The following is a 26,767-nucleotide window of genomic DNA, read 5'->3' on the forward strand; positions in this document are numbered from 1 at the left end:
AACTCAGACGAAAACACCTCCCTGTGCGATTATTGTTTCCCTATCCGTAAAGGAAGTAGCATGTGTTTGCGTGTCTAATGTCCGCTCATGCACTTAGTCATTTGACCTGGCGGGGGGATTCAGCGAACACTCTCCGGCTTCGGTGGACCCCATTTAAAGCTAACGTCATAGTGAGTTGACTTTCGTTTGCCTCTTGATAAATTGCACAATTCCTCTCTCCCCATAGAGGATTTGTGGAAAGAACAAGACAGTTGATTCATAGACAGAAAATAGACACCCGACAGCTCTGATGGAAACAAATCCGTTTACTGAAATTATTTGCAACATATAAACCGAAACCCAACAAAGACCATCATAACCCTTAAACACATCCACTGGTTTAGTCCACAGTTATCTGCTCCCCATTCATGACTTTTAGAGTGTCACTGCCTAAGCTCCTCCCCTGCCCAGCACATGAAGAGTACTGCAGAATAAGCTCCTCCCCTGCCCAGCACATGAAGAGTACTGCAGAATAAGCTCCTCCCCTGCCCAGCACATGAAGAGTACTGCAGAATAAGCTCCTCCCCTGCCCAGCACATGAAAAGTACTGCAGAATAAGCCCCCCCCCTGTCTGGACTTGAAGAGTATTGCAGCCCAAGCTCCTCCTATGTTCATAGAAGAAGAGTATTGCAGCATAAACTCCTCTTTTGTTTGGAGATGAAGAGTATTGCAGCATAAATTCCTCCTTGGTATGGAGAAGCAGAGTATTACAGCATAAGCTCCTCCTTTCTTCGACATGAAGAGTATTGCAGCACAGACTCCTCCTATGTTTGGAGATGAAGAGTATTGCAGCATAAATTTATCCTTTGTATGGAGAAAGAGTATTGCAGCATAAACTCCTCTTTTGCCCAGAGATGAAGAATATTGCAGCTTAAGTTCCTCCTTAGTATGGAGAGGAAGAGTATTGCAGCATAAGTTTCTCCCTCGTTCAGAGATGAAGAGTATTGAAGCATAAATGTATCCTTTGCATGGAGAGGAAGAGTATTGCAGCATAAGCTCCTCTATTGTTCGGAGATGAAGAGTATTGCAGCATAAGTTCCTCCTTAGTATGGAGAGGAAGAGTATTGCAGCATAAATGTATCCTTTGTATGGAGAGGAAGAGTATTGCTGCATAAGTTCCTCCTTAGTATGGAGAGGAAGAGTATTGCTGCATAAGTTCCTCCTTAGGATGGAGAGGAAGAGTTTTGCAGCATAAATGTATCCTTAGTATGGAGAGGAAGAGTATTGCAGCATAAATGTATCCTTTGTATGGAGAGGAAGAGTATTGCAGCATAAGCTTCTCTTTTGTCCAGAGATGGAAGAGTATTGCAGCATAAGTTCCTCCTTTGTATGGAGAGGAGGAGTATTGCAGCACAAGTTCCTCCTTTGTATGGAGAGGAAGAGTATTGCAGCATAAGTTCCTCCTTTGTATGGAGAGGAAGAGTATTGCAGCATAAGCTTCTATTTTGTCCAGAGATGGAAGAGTATTGCAGCATAAGTTCCTCCTTTGTATGGAGAGGAGGAGTATTGCAGCACAAGTTCCTCCTTTGTATGGAGAGGAAGAGTATTGCAGCATAAGTTCCTCCTTTGTATGGAGAGGAAGAGTATTGCAGCATAAGTTCCTCCTTTGTATGGAGAGGAAGAGTATTGCAGCACAAGTTCCTCCTTTGTATGGAGAGGAAGAGTATTTCAGCATAAGTTCCTCCCTTGTTCAGAGATGAAGAGTATTGCAGCATAAGTTCCTCCCTTGTTCAGAGATGAAGAGTATTGCAGGATAGCCTCCTGTACAGCATCTGATTGGGCTGTTGGATTTTCTCTTTCAGTGACACTCCACGCATTCTTTTTGCATCACATTTCAGCTCATTCCCATCCTTTAGGTGTTAATTATATTTTCCCTTTGTCGCGAACTCGTTTACGACTCAACTATCTGAAAAAGAATAAGAGCTTCTAATATATATGTACAATCCAATCTCACACATACACATCTACAACTTCAATCTATTATTCTGGGTACACACTGGCAGATATATTGGTCGATCAATTGATAGGCCAATATATCGGGTGCCCGTCGGCCAGTGTGTACCAGCTTTGTTCACAGACATATCGCGTCAGCTCTGCTGTACAGCCGATGGTAGATATATCTGTTCACTGGGCAGTGTGTCGGCAGACCGCCCTTACACTAGCAGCAGAGGCTGCAGGGAGGGAGACGGGATACCCCCCCCCGGCCAGCGGGAATCGTGGCCAGAGACAATTGATGGTCGTTCACGACCATTATCTGCAGATATATCTGTTCAGTGTGTACCCAGCTTTAGATGTGTGGCTTATCATTTGTCCCCAATCATTACCCTCTATAAATACAGTTTGTTACCCATCCACCTGATATAGCGCTCTATATACAGCCCATCCATTACTCGAGAATAACAACTTGTACACAACTCATCTTCTGCTGATAATGTATATTGCTATCTACTACCCCTGTCTCTACAGACCACAAATGTATTAGTCTTCTGCCATCACATCCTTTGTAGTTACCCCATCCTCCAGACTCGCCATTTGTGTCTCTGCAGCCTCCGTTCTTTCATCTTCCTCAAAGAAATCTTTATCCAGTCTCTCTAGGTTGGGCAGAGCGATGAGTGTCTCCAAACGATAACCATCTTCATCCGCACATGGGTTCTCCCGCAAAACCAGGGCCCGCAGCATAGGCAAAACTTTGAGTTTATCCGCCTCCTGCAACCTGGACACCAGATTACCCCTACAAGGCAAGAATATAGGGTGAGAGTGATGTAGCTGGGATGGGAATCTTGACTATGGACTCAATGACATCCTACAGATGATTAAGGAACTGCCCATAGGAAGAAAAGGTCTAATGCTGCTAACCAAAGTCTCCATACTGACCTGAGGTTCAGGTATTGAAGGTTCTGCATGTTCTCAGAGAAGCCGTCCAGAGACTCCAGCTGGTTATCTCTCAGGTGGAGGCGTGTGAGGTGTACAAGACTCTCCAGCCCTTCCAATGTCTTTATGTTGTTCTGGGCCTGGAGGAAGTCAGAGGTAGATAGAGAGTCCATTGGGAACATGGAGACAAAAGGGTATTGGTCCTACACCAACACTGAAATGTTCCATCTATCTTTACTATTGTGTCTCGGTGTGTCTTGTGTCTATGCTTGGGGCTGGCTAGATAATATGCGATACTATTTATATAGTGATGAGCTTACATAAGTTTTCTGGAGATTAAAAGAGCCAATAGCGCACCCACAAAGGATGTACATACAAGGATATACACTGAGATATGGGGGTAAATTTACTAAAAGTAAATTTTTGGTTCCATTTAAAAATCGACCAAAATAAAACATCCCCACAAAATTGACCACACTGTTTCTATTCAAATTAGATAATTTACTAACAGTGGATTTTGGGTTCCATTCTGATTTAGTTGGTGCATTGGTCTCTATTTGAAGTTCTAAATGTGTCCTATTCACCAAAAATGATCAAGAATCGACCCAAAATTATACAAAACCATTCCTATTGGCTAAAACATGTCACATGCACGGTATTACCCACAAACACCTTCATCTCAGTGCTAATTTGCATATCCACCAATTTTTTTTTTGATCACTGCAAATGCCTGATTTATACAGCCACCGTGCCCCACATGCTTCTCTGCCATGTTTTTTTTCCCATTACATTGAGTTTTCAGACAAATCTTAATTAAAATCAAATGGAAATGTTTCAGATGGTTCTATTGAAAATGTCCATTTATGGACGATTTTCAAATGGACTGTTAGTAAATAAACTTCTTTTTTACTAATCGCAATGGGGGAAGTACTAATGGTCTATTTGAAGTTCTATTTGTGTGTGAAGTCGAATTTCTGGAGATTTTGAGTCGGTTTTGCCCTTAGTAAATACAGGATTGTCAAAATCACCACAAAGCAGAATGGAACTGAAAATCGACCATTAGTAAATTTACCCTTTGGTGCTGAACCTGCTGCCCAGGACTTACCAAAAAAAGTTCCCGCAGGTTGGGCAGGTAGAGCCCGGCCGTACTCTGCAGTTGGTTTCCCCGTAGCTCGAGGGTGTGCAGACTGTACAGCTTACTGCAATCCAGCCCTTCCAAGGTGCGCAGCTCATTTCCTGCACTCACAGATGGCGGAGAAGAAAATGTAAGAGTAGCACAAGTTTGGGGGTATATATATATATGTTAGACAGTCACAGTGTCGACATTCAGCTTGGTGACACAAATGTTATGTCAACATTGCTAACAGCAAATCTTTGTTCTGATTCTGCGTTAACCCTAAAAGCAACTCTAACCCCGACCCTAGCGCTAACCCTAATGGCAACTCTAACCCTAATGCAACGCTAGCGCTAACCCTAACCCCAACCCTAATGCAACCCTAACCCTAACGGCAACTCTAACCCTAATGCAGCCCTAACCTTAGGGCAAAACTCTACCCCCAACCCTAATGCAACCCTAACCCTAGCGCTAACCCTATCGGCAACTTTAACCCTAATGCAATCCTAACCCTAGAGCTAACCCTAACAACAACTCTAGCCCCAACCCTAGCGCTAACCCTAACGGCAACTCTAACCCTAGCGCTAACCCTAACGGCAACTCTAACCCTAGAGCTAACCCTAACAACAACTCTAACCCCAACCCTAATGCAACCCTAACCCTAGCGCTAACCCTAGCGGCAACTTTAACCCTATTGCAATCCTAACCCTAGAGCTAACCCTAACAACAACTCTAACCCCAACCCTAATGCAACCCTAACCCTAACAACAACTCTAATCCCAACCGTAATGCAACCCTAACCCTAACGGCAACTATCATCCCAACCCTAATGCAACCCTAACGGCAAGTATAACCCCAACCCTAATGTAACCCTAACAACAACTCTAACCCCAACCCTAATGCAACCCTAACAGCAATTATAACCCCAACCCTAATGTAACCCCCTAATGCAACCCTAACCCTAGAGCTAACCCTAACAACAACTCTAACCCCAACCCTAGTGTTAACCCTAAAGGCAACTCTAATGTAACCCTAACGTTAACCCTAACAGCAACTCTAACCCTAATTCAACCCTAACGGAAACTCTAACCACAACCCTAATTTAACCCTTGCGTTAACCCTAACGGCAACTCTAACCCTAATGCAACCCTGACCCTAACGGCAACTCTAACCCCAACCCTAATGTAACCCTAGCGTTAACCCTAACGGCAACGCTAACCCTAATGCAACCCTAACCCTAGAGCTAACCCTAACAACTCTAACCCCAACCCTAGCGCTAACCCTGGTACTAACCCTATGGGCCTGTTCTGAGTCGGACGCAGCCTCTGTGTCGTTTGCTGTCTGTAACGTTTTTCTGCAGCTTTATGCAAATGCTGCTACAGTGTACAGCCGTGCGTCCTAATGTGCAAGGACTGCGATATGCACTGTCAGCGTCCGTATACGCTGAAATACCGCTTGTTGCATCCTTAGACGCACTATTGGTCGCACCATAGCAACTTGCTCCAACCTATTACAGGTGCAGTTCTCCGTCTGAATATGGCCTCCTGTGTGAGTAATTCTGCCTCTTTGTACGCAAACACTATCCGTGACGCGCCCATAACACAGACCATCTCCATGCGTCCGCTATGCCACCACCCAGCAACGCCCAATACATTTCCGGCCGCGCGTCTCCCATGCTCCTCAATCGCAGCGCCGACTGTGGGCACGCTATCTGGACGCAGTGACAGTCCACTGCGTCCGACATCACCAATGCATCCGACTAAGAACCAGGCCCATGAGCCTCCTGGAAATGTCGACACTCTGACAAAGCTAACATTCCGATATTCTGTCAATGTCGACATTTTGCAGGTGCATGACACCTAAGCATGGAAAAAGATCATGGGGGCTTATGTAATGGGTGCAAGCTTGTGCCACTGCGGGAATCTTGCAAGTGTTCCCATATTTTTAAAGCGGCAATCATTTTAAAATGATTGCCACTTTAAAAGTACGAGAACACTCGCAAGAATTCCTGCAGCAGCACAAGCTAGCACACATTACATAAGCCCCCATGATCTTAGGACTAAAAATTTGAGTTTACAATGCAGTGGGAAATAGACTTGGTAGCAGTTGTTAAACTAGGGCTGAGTAAGTTGCAGTAGTTATGGCAGGAAAAGCTCGGGTCAGGTGGTTATAAATAGCGAAGGTACACGTGCCTTAGGTTAGACTTGCAGTAGCTGAAGGAATTAATAGTCAGGTTACAATAGTCAATAAACATATAGAGGTATATTTACTAAAGTGCGGGGTTTTTAGAAGTGGAGATGTTGCCCATAGCAACCAATCAGGTTCTAGCTACTATCTTCCAGAAGGTGCTAAATAAATGTTAAGTAGAATGTGATTGGTTGCTACAGGCAACAATTCCACTTCTAAAAACCTACACTTTAGTAAATATTCCCCATACAGTAGCTTTGGTTTAGGTTGCAGTATTCAAGGTGGGAATGACCATCAAAAGAGGATAAGCTAGACAGATACAGACAAAATTGGCCAATATGGTGCCGTTCAACTGTGATTTGAACCAACCTAACAGGTTGAGAGATTCCAGTCTGGGCTGTGCAATGCCCTGGAGGTTCTGGATGCGGTTCTGTGACAGACTAGCCAGTTGTAGATAAGGCAGCTCCCCCAATCCACTGACACCGACCAACTGATTGTTATCTACGCGGAGACACAGCAGATGCGTGAGAGGCCCCAACGCAGACAGATCTCGCAGGGAATTGCGGGATAAATCCACATAGCGCAGATGTATGAATGACTGCAGAATGGAGATGTCTGTGATCTCCCTGCAAGGGAAAACAAAATGCTGGTAAACCCTTGTATTCAACACGCTACACCTATATTACATGCAGGATACATTAGTAAGCTTCAAATGACAGACTGTACTTCTAGTGCAAGATTGCAATGTATAAGGCTCGTCTGAAATAGAGACGCCTATGTTGCAGAAAAGTGAACTCAGACATGTGTTGGGCGGGAGTCGGGAGAGGCTGCAATAGTGTAAGTGAGTAGGCCTGAGTGTAAAAGTTCTGTAGTTAATCCCGACAGGGGATTTAGGTAAGTATCACTAACCCTACCCCCCCTAACCCTCCTTTAGGGGTGCCTAACCCTAACCCCCCCCCTACTGCTTAACCCTAACCCCCCTAAGTGCCTAAACCTAACCCCCACCATCCCCGCAGCCTAAACCGAAGTCTCCCGGGGGGGTGCCTAACCCTAACCCCCCTTCCCCTAGCCTAACCTCTATGGGCGGGGGGGGGGGGGGTTCCTAACCCTAAATCTCCCCCGGGAGCCCCTAACCTAACCCACCCCACCATGGCTGTCCGCGGCCACCGTCCGGCTTACCTTCGATCGGTATGCCGGGCATCGTGCTCCCGGCTTAGGTATAATGACAGGTGTCGGGATTTCGACGCCTGTCATTAGTACCCTGCCGGGATTTGACAGTCGGGAAGGTACCCTGCCGGGATTTGACAGTCGGGAAGCCGGGGGTCGGAATTTCGACCGTTGGCTTCCTGACTGCATCCCGTGGGGACATTCTGCAGTATTGTACTTGAGTAGGCAGGATGGGGACTGTCTGTAGTAGTGTAAATGGTTGGAGAGGGGACAGTCTGTAGGAGTATGAGTAAGGCAGGAATGGGGAAAGTCTGCAGTATTGTACATGAGTAGGCAAGATGGGGACTGTAGAAGTGTGAGTATGGCAGGAGTGGAGACTGTAGTAGTGTGAGTAAGGCAGGAGTGGGGACTGTAGTAGTGTGAGTAACACAGGAGTGGAGACAGTCTGTAGTAGTGTGAGTAAAGCAGGAGTGGAGACTGTAGTAGTGTGAGTAAGGCAGGAGTGGAGACTGTCTGTAGTAGTGTGAGTAAGGCAGGAGTGGAGACTGTCTGTAGTAGTGTGAGTAAGGCAGGAGTGGAGACTGTAGTAGTGTGAGTAAAGCAGGAGTGGAGACAGTCTGTAGTAGTGTGAGTAAGGCAGGAGTGGGGACTGTAGTAGTGTGAGTAAGGCAGGAGTGGGGACAGTCTGTAGTAGTGTGAGTAAGGCAGGAGTGGGGACAGTCTGTAGTAGTGTGAGTAAGGCAGGAGTGGAGACTGTCTATAGTAGTGTGAGTAAGGCAGGAGTGGAGACTGTCTGTAGTAGTGTGAGTAAGACAGGAGTGGAGACTAGTAGTGTGAGTAAGGCAGGAGTGGGGACAGTCAGTAGTAGTGCGAGTAAGGCAGGAGTGGGAACAGTCGTAGTGTGAGTAACGCAGGAGTGGAGACAATCTGTAGTAGTGTGAGTAAGGCAGGAGTGGAGACTGTAGTAGTGTGAGTAAGGCAGGAGTAGAGACTGTCTGTAGAAGTGTAAGGCAGAAGTGGGGACTGTCTGTAGAAGTGCGAGTAAGGCAGAAGTGGGGACAGTCTCTAGTAGTGTGAGTAAGGCAGGAGTGGAGACTGTCTGTAGTAGTGTGAGTAAAGCAGGAGTGGAGACTGTCTGTAGTAGTGTGAGTAAGGCAGGAGTGGGAACAGTCTGTAGGAGTGTGACTAAAGCAGGAAAGTGGGGACTGTCTGTAGAAGTGCGAGTAAGGCAGACGTGGGAACTGTCTGTAGTAGTATGTGTAGGGCAGGAGTGGAGACTGTTTGTAGTAGTAGTATGAGTACCCCCTCCAAAGCATAACCAGCCCTTGGCTCTTGGATCCGGCCCTGGTTCTAAAAATACATGCAAATAATGCTGGTACATGTTGTTGTCCAAGTATCAGCATACGGGGCAGGCTTGCTGGGACCTGTAGTCCTAATGTAAAAGAGGCCAAAATATGAAAATTCTATCAATGTCCCAATATTTATGCACCTGACTGTATTACTTTCAATCTATTCGTTACACCTTTTAACCCCACACCCACCGCCCAGGTGTGCGGGGGATAGCCTCGGCCTGAGGTACACTGGAGAGGAAGGCCCCTTTATAGGGGGGGATCCCACCTCACCAGGAATCCCCGTCCTGAGCTGACTAGTTGGAGGGGTGAATGCGTAGGCCGGGGGACCCCACCAAGTGTGTCCCCTGGCAGAGGCATGACCACCCCTCTAGTAGAGCCTAGTGCTGGTTCTAAAAATACGGAGGACCCCTACGCAAATTTTTCCCCGTTTTTATAGAACCAGGGCCAGATCACAGAGCCTGGTGCTGGTTCATTAAAAACGGGGGAAACCTGCACATTTTTTTACCATTTTATTTTTGAACTAGGACCAGCTCAAAAAACCCGGGGCTGGTTATGCTTGGGAGGGGGAACCCCACTTTGAAAAATAAAATAAAAAATTAACGATTTAATGGCTTTATTCCATCAGAAGCATGGTCAGATCACATTGATCTGTGCATGGTTCTGCTAAACACACTGCTCAGGAGGGGGTCTATTTCAAACTTCTATTTTGGCCAGAGTTTGCTTAAATAACACCCGTGTTTGCAATCACGATTCGTGGTAAATCCCCGTGTTGTATGCCTATCTATGGTAAGTACTTGCGAGTTTGGCCGATGGTGTATTTACTTCTATTTGCGTGTTCACTCATGTTTTGCAGAGAGAATCATGATTTACACCCATGTTTGCCTTTAGTAAATATCAGTTTTTAAAAAACAAGGAAAACACACCTGTGAATGGCATCTGGGCCAGGCATGACTCTTAGTAAATTTAGCCCTTAGTGTAAGGCAGGAGCAGAGAACTGATAATGAGAAATCACCAGTTACAGTAGATGGATTTCTACACTTACAAATCATTGACTTCCAGTTTGACGTAGGCGTGAGCCAGTCCGTTCCCAGTCTTACATAGTAGAGACAGAGCTTCCTTCAGCATTTCTTCAGTTAACGGTACATGGGGTGGAGGCTAAAATAGAAGGTGACACAGTCATTTCCTAGGAAATCCCCCCACTCCCACAACACTACATAGATCTGTTACCTGCCAGCACCCTGGTGTTACAGAATCATTACTCTGCCACTCAGAGCATTCCTAATCTCCTGTATGAGGAACGTATGTTGCAAGCCCCCAAGAAACATACAGAAAAATAATAATGTTTTGGAAATATAGGTAACTAGCGACCTGCCTCGGCTATGCACTGGAGCAGTTTTGAACTTTTGGCGATAGTCATTTTTTAAACGAGGTCTAGTAAGAAGCCTTGTAGACGACATCAGTCAATTTTCATCCTAACGTCAACACGAAAAGATTTAGGCCCGTATTCAATTTGAGCTGAGCCGAGATACTTTTTCGCCTCCCCGGACTTTGCACATACTTCACCTGTTTTGCAGGCGGAAAAGTATCGCGCGAGTGCCCGCATATCGCCGTATTCAATTTGAAAGTAGGCGAAAACGGGACCCGGCGAAACTTAAACAAGCAGAAGGTACTGTCAGATTTGAGGATACCTCCCAAAAAAGATGCTCTGTCATGGGGGTTCCCTATGGTACCCCCCGATTTGGCTTGCTGAAGGTATTTGTTGTGTGTAAACGGGCTCAATAGCTGCTAAATAGCGTTTTTGTATACGTGGTACAGAATAGTATTCTGGAGGTTTTTTTGCAGAAAATAAGTTATCCCAGCAAATTTGGGGTACTTGAAAATGGGGGTCAGCATATTTTAAAGTTGCTAAAGTTGAAAAAATCATGAAAAAACCACCTGCCGCAAGTCCCTGCAATGAAAAAAACACCTGGGGCATACTTGGGGACCCCCCCAGAATCAAGTTCGCTAGATTTTAACTTTGTCCCCCAACATTTTTTTTCGGCCCCAAATTCAAAGTGATTTTTTTGGGGTGTCCTTGAGTGTTTTTTTTTAAATTGCCACAGTTTACCTCTTGGGGACTATCTGAAGACTGCAACGTTTCACCCCAAAACCCCAATTCTGCACTTTTTTCCTCCTGCTATTCATAGGCAACTCTTTTTCGCCTATTATATTGCACTGACTTTCCACCTAGGCGGAAAGTCTTTCAAATTGAATACGGCGATACTTTTGATGTCATCGGCGAAAAGTTTTCACCCAAAACACGCGAAAACGGCTTTTCGCTCCAAACTGAATATGGGCCTTAGTCTTGACGAGACACGCAGGAGGGCCACGTAAAGTTGTCCATTAGATAAACAGTCCCCACTTAGGTCAACTCCAGCCACGTTAAATGTCTGTCCCTGTCTGTCCCTGTGACTGCTCCTTATGTATGGGACGCCATTTTTGGAGACTGAGACTATACCTCGGATTTTAGCACTATTGCAAAGACTAATTATAATTGTACCTTCTATTGCAATGCCAGTATTACTTTGCACCTCTCTGTGTATAGTTGGCCAAAGATTGTATCATCTTGTTACTCTGCACTATCGTTGGACATCAGGAATTTCTAATTTGCCCACTCAAATATGGTCACACTAGAGCAGGGGTGGGGAACCTTTTTTCTCCAGAGGGCCGTTTTGATACATTATAATATTATTCGTGGGCCTGGTGCAGACCATGTCCCCTCTGTGTGACGTCACACGGTTCAGGGCCGTTATCACCGGGGATTACAGCAATGCCCGGAGCATCCTGAGGATGTTCCGGGGAGCTGTAAGGGCAGCGGTGTGACCGTCTGAAACCTCCTAAGGATGCTCCAGGCGGCACTGCTGCATAGATTCTGGCTGCAGGGTGCCATTCTAGACATCCTGCTAGCCAGATGAGGCTGGTAGAAAAAAAGCTCTGGGGGCCAGACCAAATGATGCCGATGGCCTTATGTGGCCCCCGGGCAGGAGGTTCCCCATCCCTGAACTAGAGGATCTGGCTTTTCCAGTGTTGGGCCAGATGGCTAGGTGAGAGGTGGAGCAGATAGAGCTGTTAGACAGTTGCTGCACGTCCTCAGTCACAGTCAGGGGCAGATGTATGAAGCTCTGCAATGTGATAAAGTGCAGAGTGATAGGTGAGCGTCCACTCAGCTCCCAACTGTCACGTTACAGGCTGTGTTTGAAAAATGACAGTTAGGAGCTGATTGGTTGGTCGCTTATCACTCTCCACTTTAACACTTCCCAGAGCGTCATACATCTGCCCCAATAGCTGTTTTCCGTCGGGTGCATCCGTAGTATCCCAAATACTTTTCATTTGGTCCAAACAGCCGTGTAAACTGCCAAGTATGTGTGGCCAATTTACGTCTCCAGCTACTTCACCCGTCTGGTGTGATGGGCCTATAGTGCATACAAAGGTAAGACCATGCTGTACTGCAGGTGGCGGCAGATGTAAAATGTACAGGGATTTATAGTTGGGGAGGGGGGTGTCTGAGCTTGATTCTTAATTTCAGTGTAAAAACGTATCTGCCCTCTATTTGTTCACTACATGCAAAAACAGTCAGTATATTCCCCGTATGCAACAAGATAAATATATCCGTACCCCCTTGCATTGCAACATGGTTTGTTCCAGGAGCAAAATGCTCCTTCATTTGCTCTTACAGCTAACTCTGAGCCTGACGCATCTGTGGCCGAATCTCCGTTCGGCTGCAGCGGTCTGCTTACTATTTTATACTAATGCGAGTATTCGCTCTGCTTACTATTTTATACTAATGCGAGTATTCTCCCTGCTTACTATTTTATACTAATGCGAGTATTCGCTCTGCTTACTATTTTATACTAATGCGAGTATTCTCCCTGCTTACTATTTTATACTAATGCGAGTATTCTCCCTGCTTACTATTTTATACTAATGCGAGTATTCTCTCTGCTTACTATTTTATACTAATGCGAGTAGTCGCTCTGCTTACTATTTTATACTAATGCGAGTATTCTCTCTGCTTACTATTTTATACTAATGCGAGTATTCTCTCTACTTACTATTTTATACTAATGAGAGTATTCGCTCTGCTTACTATTTTATACTAATGCAAGTATTCTCTCTGCTTACTATTTTATACTAATGCGAGTATTCGCTCTGCTTACTATTTTATACTAATGCGAGTATTCGCTCTGCTTACTATTTTATACTAATGCGAGTATTCGCTCTGCTTACTATTTTATACTAATGCGAGTATTCGCTCTGCTTACTATTTTATACTAATGCGAGTATTCGCTCTGCTTACTATTTTATACTAATGCGAGTATTCGCTCTGCTTACTATTTTATATTAATGCGAGTATTCTCTCTGCTTACTATTTTATATTAATGCGAGTATTCTCTCTGCTTACTATTTTATATTAATGCGAGTATTCTCTCTGCTTACTATTTTATACTAATGCGAGTATTCTCTCTGCTTACTATTTTATATTAATGCGAGTATTCTCTCTGCTTACTATTTTATACTAATGCGAGTATTCTCTCTGCTTACTATTTTATACTAATGCGAGTGTTCGCTCTGCTTACTATTTTATACTAATGCGAGTATTCGCTCTGCTTACTATTTTATACTAATGCGAGTGTTCGCTCTGCTTACTATTTTATACTAATGCGAGTATTCGCTCTGCTTACTATTTTATACTAATGCGAGTATTCTCTCTGCTTACTATTTTATACTAATGCGAGTGTTCGCTCTGCTTACTATTTTATACTAATGCGAGTATTCGCTCTGCTTACTATTTTATACTAATGCGAGTATTCGGTCTGCTTACTATTTTATATTAATGCGAGTATTCTCTCTGCTTACTATTTTATATTAATGCGAGTATTCTCTCTGCTTACTATTTTATACTAATGCGAGTATTCTCTTTTATACTAATGCGAGTATTCTCTCTGCTTACTATTTTATACTAATGCGAGTATTCGCTCTGCTTACTATTTTATACTAATGCGAGTATTCGCTCTGCTTACTATTTTATACTAATGCGAGTATTCGCTCTGCTTACTATTTTATACTAATGCGAGTATTCGCTCTGCTTACTGTTTTATACTAATGCGAGTATTCGCTCTGCTTACTATTTTATACTAATGCGAGTATTCGCTCTGCTTACTATTTTATACTAATGCGAGTATTCTCTCTGCTTACTATTTTATACTAATGCGAGTATTCGCTCTGCTTACTATTTAATACTAATGCGAGTATTCGCTCTGCTTACTATTTTATACTAATGCGAGTATTCGCTCTGCTTACTATTTTATACTAATGCGAGTATTCGCTCTGCTTACTATTTTATACTAATGAGAGTATTCGCTCTGCTTACTATTTTATACTAATGCGAGTATTCGCTCTGCTTACTATTTTATATTAATGCGAGTATTCTCTCTGCTTACTATTTTATATTAATGCGAGTATTCTCTCTGCTTACTATTTTATACTAATGCGAGTATTCGCTCTGCTTACTATTTTATACTAATGCGAGTGTTCGCTCTGCTTACTATTTTATACTAATGCGAGTATTCGCTCTGCTTACTATTTTATACTAATGCGAGTATTCGCTCTGCTTACTATTTTATATTAATGCGAGTATTCTCTCTGCTTACTATTTTATATTAATGCGAGTATTCTCTCTGCTTACTATTTTATACTAATGCGAGTATTCGCTCTGCTTACTATTTTATACTAATGCGAGTATTCGCTCTGCTTACTATTTTATACTAATGCGAGTATTCGCTCTGCTTACTATTTTATACTAATGCGAGTATTCGCTCTGCTTACTGTTTTATACTAATGCGAGTATTCGCTCTGCTTACTATTTTATACTAATGCGAGTATTCGCTCTGCTTACTATTTTATACTAATGCGAGTATTCTCTCTGCTTACTATTTTATACTAATGCGAGTATTCGCTCTGCTTACTATTTAATACTAATGCGAGTATTCGCTCTGCTTACTATTTTATACTAATGCGAGTATTCGCTCTGCTTACTATTTTATACTAATGCGAGTATTCGCTCTGCTTACTATTTTATACTAATGAGAGTATTCGCTCTGCTTACTATTTTATACTAATGCGAGTATTCTCTCTGCTTACTATTTTATACTAATGCGAGTGTTCCCTCTGCTTACTATTTTATACTAATGCGAGTGTTCCCTCTGCTTACTATTTTATACTAATGCGAGTATTCGCTCTGCTTACTATTTTATACTAATGCGAGTATTCCCTCTGCTTACTATTTTATACTAATGCGAGTATTCGCTCTGCTTACTATTTTATACTAATGCGAGTATTCGCTCTGCTTACTATTTTATACTAATGCGAGTATTCGCTCTGCTTACTATTTTATACTAATGCGAGTATTCGCTCTGCTTACTATTTTATACTAATGCGAGTGTTCCCTCTGCTTACTATTTTATACTAATGCGAGTATTCGCTCTGCTTACTATTTTATACTAATGCGAGTATTCGCTCTGCTTACTATTTTATATTAATGCGAGTATTCTCTCTGCTTACTATTTTATATTAATGCGAGTATTCTCTCTGCTTACTATTTTATACTAATGCGAGTATTCTCTTTTATACTAATGCGAGTATTCTCTCTGCTTACTATTTTATACTAATGCGAGTGTTCGCTCTGCTTACTATTTTATACTAATGCGAGTATTCGCTCTGCTTACTATTTTATACTAATGCGAGTATTCGCTCTGCTTACTATTTTATATTAATGCGAGTATTCGCTCTGCTTACTATTTTATACTAATGCGAGTATTCGCTCTGCTTACTATTTTATACTAATGCGAGTGTTCGCTCTGCTTACTATTTTATACTAATGCGAGTGTTCGCTCTGCTTACTATTTTATACTAATGAGAGTATTCTCTCTGCTTACTATTTTATATTAATGCGAGTATTCGCTCTGCTTACTATTTTATACTAATGCGAGTATTCTCTCTGCTTACTATTTTATACTAATGCGAGTGTTCGCTCTGCTTACTATTTTATACTAATGCGAGTATTCGCTCTGCTTACTATTTTATACTAATGCGAGTGTTCGCTCTGCTTACTATTTTATACTAATGCGAGTATTCTCTCTGCTTACTATTTTATACTAATGCGAGTATTCGCTCTGCTTACTATTTTATACTAATGCGAGTATTCGCTCTGCTTACTATTTTATACTAATGCGAGTATTCGCTCTGCTTACTGTTTTATACTAATGCGAGTATTCGCTCTGCTTACTGTTTTATACTAATGCGAGTATTCGCTCTGCTTACTATTTTATACTAATGCGAGTATTCGCTCTCCTTACTATTTTATACTAATGCGAGTATTCGCTCTGCTTACTATTTTATACTAATGCGAGTATTCGCTCTGCTTACTATTTTATACTAATGCGAGTATTCTCTCTGCTTACTATTTTATACTAATGCGAGTATTCTCTCTGCTTACTATTTTATACTAATGTGAGTATTCGCTCTTCTTACTATTTAATACTAATGCGAGTATTCGCTCGTCTATGCCAATTATCCTTTCTTCATGCGAATGGCCGCGCTGCCCAAACGAGCTACAAGTGACAAATGCAGAAGCATCATTGCGAAACATTGGGCTAATACACACTTGATAAAATTATGTTCCACAAAACAGCTTATATTAATCATTCCTGCGCCCATTCCTGACATATGATGTAAGCAGCCATATTTATGGGTTGGCCCATCAGCCTGTGATGTCACTCAGGCAATACTTCCCTGGGGAAATAATAGTGTTTTCCAGTTACTATTTGTAGGTATTAAGTAGAAGACTCCATCCTGTAACTCCTGATAACACAACAGGATCTTCCCTATATTCTGTCATCACCTCTTCTTTTTCCGGTTCTTCCTCCTCATTCTCCTCCTCTTCCTTGTCCTCTCCCTGTTGCTGCTCGTCTCCTTCCTCAATGTCTTCATTTGTCTCTTCTACGGGCTCCTCAGCCTCATGCTCCTCCTCCAAACCCTCATCTTCAGTGCCTGACATCTCCTGAGAGAACAGACAATAGGGACAGATAAATAAATGAACATAATAAGGGTTGGAGTATAGTACATTCACGTCAGAAACAAACGTTTTCATGGACATAATCTCAGACCATGGGACTGTCTCTAGCAACACTAGTGACACACTAAAGTACACATACTGTATGGGCCAAACTGATCTATTTCACGGAAAACATGGAGGGTGGCTACTGATATTACAATATACAGGGAAAGCTGGAACAGACCTTAATCATACTGTGTAATGGCTCAGGAGGCGAGGTACAGAGATACACAAGTACTGCAGTACATACAGGCCCTGATAGAGGTACAGAGATACACAAGTACTGCAGTACATACAGGCCCTGATAGAGGTACAGAGATACACAAATACTGCAGTACATACAGGCCCTGATAGAGGTACAGAGATACACAAGTACTGCAGTACATACAGGCCCTGATAGAGGTACAGAGATACACAAGTACTGCAGTACATACAGGCCCTGATAGAGGTACAGAGATACACAAGTACTGCAGTACATACAGGCCCTGATAGAGGTACAGAGATACACAAGTACTGCAGTACATACAGGCCCTGATAGAGGTACAGAGATACACAAATACTGCAGTACATACAGGCCCAGATAGAGGTACAGAGATACACAAGTACTGCAGTACATACAGGCCCTGATAGAGGTACAGAGATACACAAATACTGCAGTATATACAGGCCCAGATAGAGGTGCAGAGATACACAAGTACTGCAGTACATACAGGCCCTGATAGAGGTACAGAGATACACAAGTACTGCAGTACATACAGGCCCTGATAGAGGTACAGAGATACACAAATACTGCAGTACATACAGGCCCAGATAGAGGTACAGAGATACACAAGTACTGCAGTACATACAGGCCCTGATAGAGGTACAGAGATACACAAGTACTGCAGTACATACAGGCCCAGATAGAGGTACAGAGATACACAAGTACTGCAGTACATACAGGCCCTGATAGAGGTACAGAGATACACAAGTACTGCAGTACATACAGGCCCAGATAGAGGTACAGAGATACACAAGTACTGCAGTACATACAGGCCCAGATAGAGGTACAGAGATACACAAGTACTGCAGTACATACAGGCCCAGATAGAGGTACAGAGATACACAAGTACTGCAGTACATACAGGCCCTGATAGAGGTACAGAGATACACAAGTACTGCAGTACATACAGGCCCTGATAGAGGTACAGAGATACACAAGTACTGCAGTACATACAGGCCCTGATAGAGGTACAGAGATACACAAGTACTGCAGTAAATACAGGCCCTGATAGAGGTACAGAGATACACAAGCAGAGGCGTCACTAGGGTTGGTGTCACCCGGTGCTGTAACTCATGGTGTCACCCCCCAAAAAAGAAATCAGGAACAAGGTGCGCAGCTCTGCGCTCTCTCCCCCTACCAGTCCAGTACTCAGCGCTGCAGTTCTTCTCCCAGAATGCCAGGTGGCACGAGGCCGGCGTGATGACATCATACCCTACTTTCTGGGTAAAGAGGACCAACTGAACCAAAACGCTGCTGGTGCCAGTCCATCCTCACCGCCCCCGCAGCGGGGGTGGTAGTGGGGAGTGGACTGGTGAGCGGGGGCAGGGATGGATTGGGATGAAAAACCAGCCCGGGAAGTTTATGGAAGCAGCCCCAATGAGGGCAGGGTCTGTGAAGAGGGGTGGGAACACTCCTCCTTTAGGCTAATGCCACTACAATGCCCTTCCCAGGTGTACATCCATGTGTCAGAATGTACAAGGACTGAGACGCCTACTTTCAGTGTCTACAGATGCTGCAATCTTGCTTTGTGCGTCTTTAGATGTCACTATCGGTGGCACCATTGAAACTTTTACCAGCCCTATGTTACCTGCATCTCATCCATCTGAGTATGGCCTCCAGTGTGAGCAATTTCACTCTCTCTACACGACCACTTCAATAACATGACCCACGTCACTCGTATAACATGTGGATGCTAAGTTACATCTGCGTCTAATTAACCTTCCTCCTGTAACCACCTATGAAGGCCCAACACATTTCTAATACACTACACTACTTGGTGCGTGCGTCTGCATCTGTACTGCAACTCTGTACAAACACCATCGGGACGTATGCACGGTGCAACGCAGTCTCATGCTCAGAAGAAAAACGACACAAGAATGAAAAAACTTGGCCCTACAGAAATAAAAACAAACACATTAGCCCTACAGGAAAAAATAATACACATTGGCCCCTGACAGGAAAAAAACATTGGTCCCTATGAGAAAAAAGAAACACACAACAGCCGCCACAGGGAAAAAGCACACATTAACCTATACATGAAAAAATTGATTCAGTGATTGCCCCCGCAGGAAATAATAAAGCAAACATTGATTCCCACCCAGTCTCCTAGAAAGCCTGAGTGACTTAATTCTGGGAAGTCACCGATAGCTGCGGAGCTAATTTCAGGAGACGAGCCTCCAGCCGCTCCAGAAAGTCCAGACCAGTGGGTTGGAACTTAAGGGGAGATTCAGACCTGCTTGCTAGGCAGCATTCAAACGCAGCCGGCCGATTGTTGCAAACTGCGCATGCATAAAACACGCAGTGCGCGTGCGCGAACCAGACACTGCAATTGGGAGACGATCGCTCAAGCACATAGCCAGCCTGCTAGTTTGAGTGACAGAATGGGCCGTTTGTGGGTGGTGACAGGGGACAGACCAGGGAAACGGGGGTGTGGATGTGCGTGCGTAGGCGTGTCAGTGCGTTTTAACACCATTTAAAGGGTGTGCATAATTAAGATGCAGTGTCAGCATACACGTCATACGAGAGAAATAAAGACAGTGGTGCTCGCAGTGCTTGGGGTTGGCTAAGGTCTACCTCAAGCACTGCGTGCAGGTTCGATGTCTCCCGATGGTACCAATATTTTCATACACTTCCTAGAGATGAAATGCACAAGTGGGCAACTAACTTCACCCGCGATTGCACGTTAAGACATAGGAGGCATCCTAATGTCTGTGCGATCACGACATTTGGATACTTTCTTTCCTTAAGGCTGCGTGCGAATGCAGCCTAGCGAGTAGGTCTGAATCATGCCCTTAGTCCCGCTCCCTCTCTCACTCACAAGAGCACCCAGCACCTTATCACTGTCCTCTGCTCTCTTCACCTCAGCATTTTTCTGCCCCATCCTCTGCCCCTTACCACCATCCTCTGCCCCTTACCATCATCCTCTGCCCCTTACCACCATCCTCAGCCCCTCATCACCTTCCTCAGCCCCTCATCACCATCTGCAGCGCCTCATCCCCATCCTCATCACCTTCCCCAGCCCCTGTCTTTCAGCCTCACCATTTCCCAGCCCTGTGTCTTCAGCTTTAAACCTACCTCCTTGACACTAATTGGCCACCGCTGGCATTTTCCCAGCGTATTGTGCATGCACATTAGACTCTGCGCACAGACTAGTGCCCAGAATCTACTGCTGTGGCGCTGCGCGCTCAATAGGCTCAGTGTTTCCGGCCACCGGAAAGAGAGGAGGGCCTAGGACAGATTCTGCACACGGGCCCCCTCCTCTCTTAATACTCCCCTGAATAGTGTGTGTGTATATATATATATATATATATATATATATATATATATACACTAGCGCATGCAGGGGGGGGTTTCTGAGTACACAGAAACCCCCCCCTGACCAACTATTTTTTTTTTTTCAGAGACAGACTTGTCTCCATCTCTGCATAATCAGCGGGCCACCCTCAGAGCTGCCCAGCTGCTGCCTGTTCAGCTGTCAGCGCTTCTGCGTCAGGTGCTTTCATACCTACTGTCACGGAAACGCTGACAGCTGAACCGACAGTGGCCGGGCAGCGCGCAGTGGTCACCAGGGACTGGACTGGAGGCCCGGACAAAGAGGGGGCCCCGCACGACTGGCACCGCCGCTCCCGACCCACGCGCCCGCTATGCTGCAGTGTAAAGCCTGCAAGATAGGTTTTTTTCATTTGGAGAGAGAGACGGTGAGACCCGGCGGCCGGCGCGCAAGACGTTATGCCGCGCCACTGACAGCAGAGGTCTTTGAGCCGCAGCTTTTGACTGAGGAGCTACTACAAGCAGCAGGTAAGTGTGGGGTTGGGGCTGGATGTCTGGGGCAGGTACTGGGAGGCTGGCTATTGGACTGGGGCAGGGGCTGGCAGGCTGCCTATCGGGCTGGGGCTGGCTGTCTGGAACAGAGGCTGGCAGTGTGGGGCAGGAGCTGGCTCGGTATCTGGGGCTGGGTGGCTGTCTGGCTGCGGCAGGGGCTGGCTGGGACTGGTTGTTTGGGCCTGATATATATGTGTGTATATATATATATTTTATAAATGGAAACCCCCCCTTAAAAATCCTGCGTTTGCCCCTGATATATGTGTGTGTGTGTATGTATATATATATATATATATATATTATACACACACACACACATTATATATATGTATATATGTATATATATATACACATATAATATATATTTGTTTATTTATTATTTATTACCGGTTATTTATATAGCGCACACATATTCCGCAGCGCTTTACAGAGAGAATATTTGGCCATTCACATCTGTCCCTGCCCCAGTGGAGCTTACAATCTATATTCCCTAACACATGCTCACACACATACACACTTATGGTCAATTTTGAGGGGAGCCAATTAACCTACCAGTATATTTTTGGAGTGTGGGAGGAAACCGGAGTACCCGGAGGAAACCCACGCAAGCACAGGGAGAATATACAAACTCCACACAGTTAGGGCCATGGTGGGAATTGAACCCATGACCTCATTGCTGTGAGGCAGTAACGCTAACCATTACACCGTCTGCATATATAAAACTTTTCTGACACTGCAGATAGATATTAGATATAGATGTTATAATTATAAATGGGCATGCTATAGCAGATGTTCACTTACTGTCACTCGCAATCAGGTATGGCATGCCAGCAAATGCTCCTGTTCGCTGCTGGTCCTGGCTGGCTGCGGGTGCTGGTCCTGGATGGCTGCGGGTGCTGGTCCTGGCCGGCTGCGGGTGCTGGTCCTGGATGGCTGCGGGGCTGGCTGCAAACAGGCTTGAGGCGGAGCTGTCAGTGATGAATGACGGCTCCGCAAAGGCTTATGGTAGGAGCTGCTGCAGCTGGGCATGCGCAGCAGCTCCCCCGTCAGCCATTTTCATTCAAACTCTAGTGCCTGTAACGCTGCCCGATCGGAGCTCTCCGATTGTGACAGCCAGGCTGGAGCAGATGAGTGTAGGGCAGCCCCTTGTATGAGAGGGATTTTATTACTAGCGGCGGGGGAGGGTGCGGGAGTATGGCGGCGGGGGTGGGTGCGGGAGTATGGCGGAGGGGGGTGCGGGCATCAGTGTGCAACTTTTGGTGTCACCCCCTTGGAGGGTGACACCCGTTGCGGCCCGCACCCCCCGCACCCCCTTAGTGACGCCACTGGTTACACAAGTACTGCAGTACATACAGGCCCTGATAGAGGTACAGAGATACACAAATACTGCAGTACATACAGGCCCTGATAGAGGTACAGAGATACACAAATACTGCAGTACATACAGGCCCTGATAGAGGTACAGAGATACACAAGTACTGCAGTACATACACGCCCTGATAGCGGTGCACGCAGTTGCAGTCCTTGGTGCGTTTGTTTGTGGAGTCTCAGCAGCGGTAATATGCAAATGTTATGTTCTCCCAGGTTGTGTAGTAGCGTGCACCTGAATATGCACACAATGAAACTATACATATAGTATCAGGGGGAGGCAGAGGAAATAGGGAGCACAATTACTGCAGTATATATAGTATCAGGGGGAGGCAGAGGAGATAGGGAGCACAATTACTGTAGTGTATATATAGTATCAGGGGAGGCAGAGGAAATAGGGAGCACAATTACTGTAGTGTATATCAGGGGGAGGCAGAGGAGATAGGGAGCACAATTACTGCAGTATATATATAGTATCAGGGGAAGGCAGAGGAAATAGGGAGCACAATTACTGTAGTATATATAGTATCAGGGGGAGGCAGAGGAGATAGGGAGCAGAATTACTGTAGTATATATAGTATCAGGGGGAGGCAGAGGAGAGAAGGAGCAGAATTACTGCAGTATATATAGTATCAGGGGGAGGCAGAGGAGATAAGGAGCAGAATTACTGCAGTATATATATAGTATCAGGGGGAGGCAGAGGAGATAAGGAGCAGAATTACTGCAGTATATATAGTATCAGGGGGAGGCAGAGGAGATAAGGAGCAGAATTACTGCAGTATATATATAGTATCAGGGGGAGGCAGAGGAGATAGAATTACTGCAGTATATATAGTATCAGGGGGAGGCAGAGGAGATAGGGAGCAGAATTACTGCAGTATATATAGTATCAGGGGGAGGCAGAGGAGATAGGGAGCACAATTACTGCAGTATATATAGTATCAGGGGGAGGCAGAGGAAATACGGAGCACAATTACTGTAGTATATATAGTATCAGGGGGAGGCAGAGGAGATAGGGAGCAGAATTACTGTAGTATATATAGTATCAGGGGGAGGCAGAGGAGATAGGGAGCAGAATTACTGCAATATATATAGTATCAGGGGGAGGCAGAGAAGATAGGGAGCAGAATTACTGCAGTATATATATAGTATCAGGGGGAGGCAGAGGAGATAGGGAACAGAATTACTGTAGTATATATAGTATCAGGGGGAGGCAGAGGAGATAGGGAGCAGAATTACTGTAGTATACATAGTATCAGGGGGAGGCAGAGGAGATAGGGAGCAGAATTACTGCAGTATATATAGTATCAGGGGGAGGCAGAGGAGATAGGGAGCAGAATTACTGCAGTATATATAGTATCAGGGGGAGGCAGAGGAGATAGGGAGCAGAATTACTGCAGTATATATAGTATCAGGGGGAGGCAGAGGAGATAGGGAGCACAATTACTGCAGTATATATAGTATCAGGGGGAGGCAGAGGAGATATAATTACTGTAGTATATATAGTATCAGGGGAGGCAGAGGAGATACGGAGCAGAATTACTGCAGTATATATAGTATCAAGGGGAGGCAGAGAAGATAGGGAGCAGAATTACAGCAGTATATATAGTATCAGGGGGTGGCAGAGAAGATAGGGAGCAGAATTACAGCAGTATATATAGTATCAGGGGGAGGCAGAGAAGATAGGGAGCAGAATTACTGTAGTATATATAGTATCAGGGGGAGGCAGAGGACATAGGGAGCACAATTACTGTAGTGTATATCAGGGGGAGGCAGAGGAGATAGGGAGCAGAATTACAGCAGTATATATAGTATCAGCGGGGGCAGAGAAGATAGGGAGCAGAATTACAGCAGTATATATAGTATCAGGGGGAGGCAGAGGAGATAGGGAGCAGAATTACTGTAGTATATATAGTATCAGGAGGAAGCAGAGGAGATAGGGAGCAGAATTACTGTAGTATATATAGTATCAGGGGGAGGCAGAGGAGATAGAGGAGACAGAATTACTGTAGTATATATTGTATCAGGGGGAGGCAGAGGAGAGAAGGAGCAGAATTACTGCAGTATATATAGTATCAGGGGAAGGCAGAGGAGATAGGGAGCACAATTACTGTAGTATATATAGTATCAGGGGGAGGCAGAGGAGAGAAGGAGCAGAATTACTGCAGTATATATAGTATCAGGGGAAGGCAGAGGAGATAAGGAGCAGAATTACTGCAGTATATATATAGTATCAGGGGGAGGCAGAGGCCATAGGGAGCAGAATTACTGCAGTATATATAGTATCAGGGGGAGGCAGAGGAGATAGGGAGCAGAATTACTGCAGTATATATAGTATTAGGGGGAAGTAGAGGAGATAGGGAGCAGAATTACTGTAGTATACATAGTATCAGGGGGAGGCAGAGGAGATAGGGAGCAGAATTACTGCAGTATATATAGTATCAGGGGGAGGCAGAGGAGATAGGGAGCAGAATTACTGCAGTATATATAGTATCATGGGGAGGCAGAGGAGATAGGGAGCAGAATTACTGCAGTATATATAGTATTAGGGGGAAGTAGAGGAGATAGGGAGCAGAATTACTGTAGTGTATATATAGTATCAGGGGGAGGCAGAGGAGATAGGGAGCAGAATTACTGTAGTATATATAGTATCAGGGGAAGGCAGAGGAGATAGGGAGCACAATTACTGTAGTATATATAGTATCAGGGGGAGGCAGAGGAGATAGGGAGCAGAATTACTGCAGTATATATAGTATTAGGGGGAAGTAGAGGAGATAGGGAGCAGAATTACTGTAGTATACATAGTATCAGGGGGAGGCAGAGGAGATAGGGAGCAGAATTACTGCAGTATATATAGTATCAGGGGGAGGCAGAGGAAATAGGGAGCAGAATTACTGCAGTATATATAGTATCAGGGGGAGGCAGAGGAGATAGGGAGCAGAATTACTGCAGTATATATAGTATTAGGGGGAAGTAGAGGAGATAGGGAGCAGAATTACTGTAGTGTATATATAGTATCAGGGGGAGGCAGAGGAGATAGGGAGCAGAATTACTGTAGTATACATAGTATCAGGGGGAGGCAGAGGAGATAGGGAGCAGAATTACTGCAGTATATATAGTATCAGGGGGAGGCAGAGGAAATAGGGAGCAGAATTACTGCAGTATATATAGTATCAGGGGGAGGCAGAGGAGATAGGGAGCAGAATTACTGCAGTATATATAGTATTAGGGGGAAGTAGAGGAGATAGGGAGCAGAATTACTGTAGTGTATATATAGTATCAGGGGGAGGCAGAGGAGATAGGGAGCAGAATTACTGTAGTATATACAGTATCAGGGGGAGGCACAGGAGATAGGGAGCAGATTACTGCAGTATATGTAGTATCAGGGGGAGGCAGAAGAGATAGGGAGCAGAATTCCTGCAGTGTGTATATATATATATATATATATATATATAGTATCAGGGTGAAGTATATAGTTTGAGTATATATTATATCAGTGTATATAGTAATACACATAGTTGAAGTGCATATAGTATATACAGCGTGAGTATATATTATATCAGTGTATATATAATAGTATACATAGTTTTAATTTATTGAATATCAGTATATATGGTATAAGTATATATAGTATGAGTATTTATTATTTCAGTGTATATAGTAAGGGGCTAGTGTGTATGTATGTATGTGTGTAAATATAGGAATGTGTGTGTATATATTATCTATATATATATATCAGTGTATATACAGTATTAGTTTATATAATAGTATCAGTATATACTGTAAGAAAATATATATACAAGTATATGTTGTATCAGTGTATATAATAGTATCAGCATATATTCTATTAGTGTCTACATATATTTATATACGGTATATAGCAGAGGAAACCATCACCCTCACCTCGCTGCTGGCTGCGCAGGTTACTATGGAAACAGACAGCACCGGAAGCCGGAGTGAGTGTTTCTGGTAACCATAGATACGGCCGGAAGTGGTTCTCCATGACAAGGGTCAGACTCAACCCCTCCCGCACTGCGCCCAGCTCTGCCCCGCCCATATGACGTCATCCTAGGCCCAGCGGTAACTCTCTGTGCCCAGCTCTGCCCCGCCCATGTGACGTCATCCTAGGCCCAGCTGTCACTCACACAATCAGTGCACCTCCCAGCTCCCATAACCACCTGACAGGGCAGATCTCGACAACCTGTGAAACTACAAGTCCCAGCATGCCTTGAGGCTGAGGAGACATGCTGGGACCATTTTGAGGCAAGGCATATATGCTTATTAATATTTTTATTATTATTATTATTATTATTATGCAAGAAAAGGGGAAAACAGTTTACACACACACTATTAAAATATATAGTGACAACAGTGTTTAAGCATATCCCAAATGTTCTTTCCTATTTATCCTAATGACAGGGACACCCATGTGC

At 44.4% G+C, this 26,767-nt stretch overlaps 1 protein-coding gene across 3 annotated transcripts; it reads right to left on the reverse strand.

The window, feature by feature from the left end:
• Positions 1–309: 309 nt before the first annotated feature.
• LRRC23 (leucine rich repeat containing 23) lies at positions 310–26,317 on the reverse strand. 3 transcript variants are annotated; one of them, XM_088456044.1, is made up of 8 exons: positions 26,238–26,317; positions 16,670–16,828; positions 9,773–9,885; positions 6,581–6,837; positions 4,016–4,146; positions 2,914–3,050; positions 2,569–2,770; positions 310–1,945 (listed from the first exon to the last, which is right to left on the reverse strand). In XM_088456044.1, the coding sequence occupies exons 2-8, from the start codon at positions 16,823–16,825 to the stop codon at positions 1,931–1,933; spliced, it is 1,011 nt and encodes a 336-aa protein (XP_088312170.1). In that variant the 5' UTR covers positions 16,826–16,828; positions 26,238–26,317; the 3' UTR covers positions 310–1,930. The 3 variants fall into 3 exon arrangements, with proteins under 3 accessions (XP_088312170.1, XP_088312168.1, XP_088312169.1); XM_088456042.1 differs by having other exon boundaries at positions 2,551–2,770; XM_088456043.1 differs by lacking the exon at positions 26,238–26,317 and adding an exon at positions 21,768–21,920 and having other exon boundaries at positions 2,551–2,770.
• Between the last annotated feature and the right edge of the window lie 450 nt (positions 26,318–26,767).

Source organism: Taudactylus pleione, unplaced genomic scaffold (assembly GCF_031769625.1).
Source record: "Taudactylus pleione unplaced genomic scaffold, aTauple2 ptg000685l, whole genome shotgun sequence".
Taxonomy (NCBI): domain Eukaryota; kingdom Metazoa; phylum Chordata; class Amphibia; order Anura; family Myobatrachidae; genus Taudactylus; species Taudactylus pleione.

Coding starts and splice junctions, on each gene's coding strand:
- LRRC23 (XM_088456042.1), bottom strand. CDS start 16,825: ATGTCAGGCACTGAAGATGAGGGTTTGGAGGAGGAGCATGAGGCTGAG. Junction 9,886..16,669: donor AAGAACCGGAAAAAGAAGAG/GTGATGACAGAA, acceptor CTTCTATTTTAG/CCTCCACCCCATGTACCGTT. Junction 3,051..4,015: donor ACCTGCGGGAACTTTTTTTG/GTAAGTCCTGGG, acceptor GACTTCCTCCAG/GCCCAGAACAACATAAAGAC.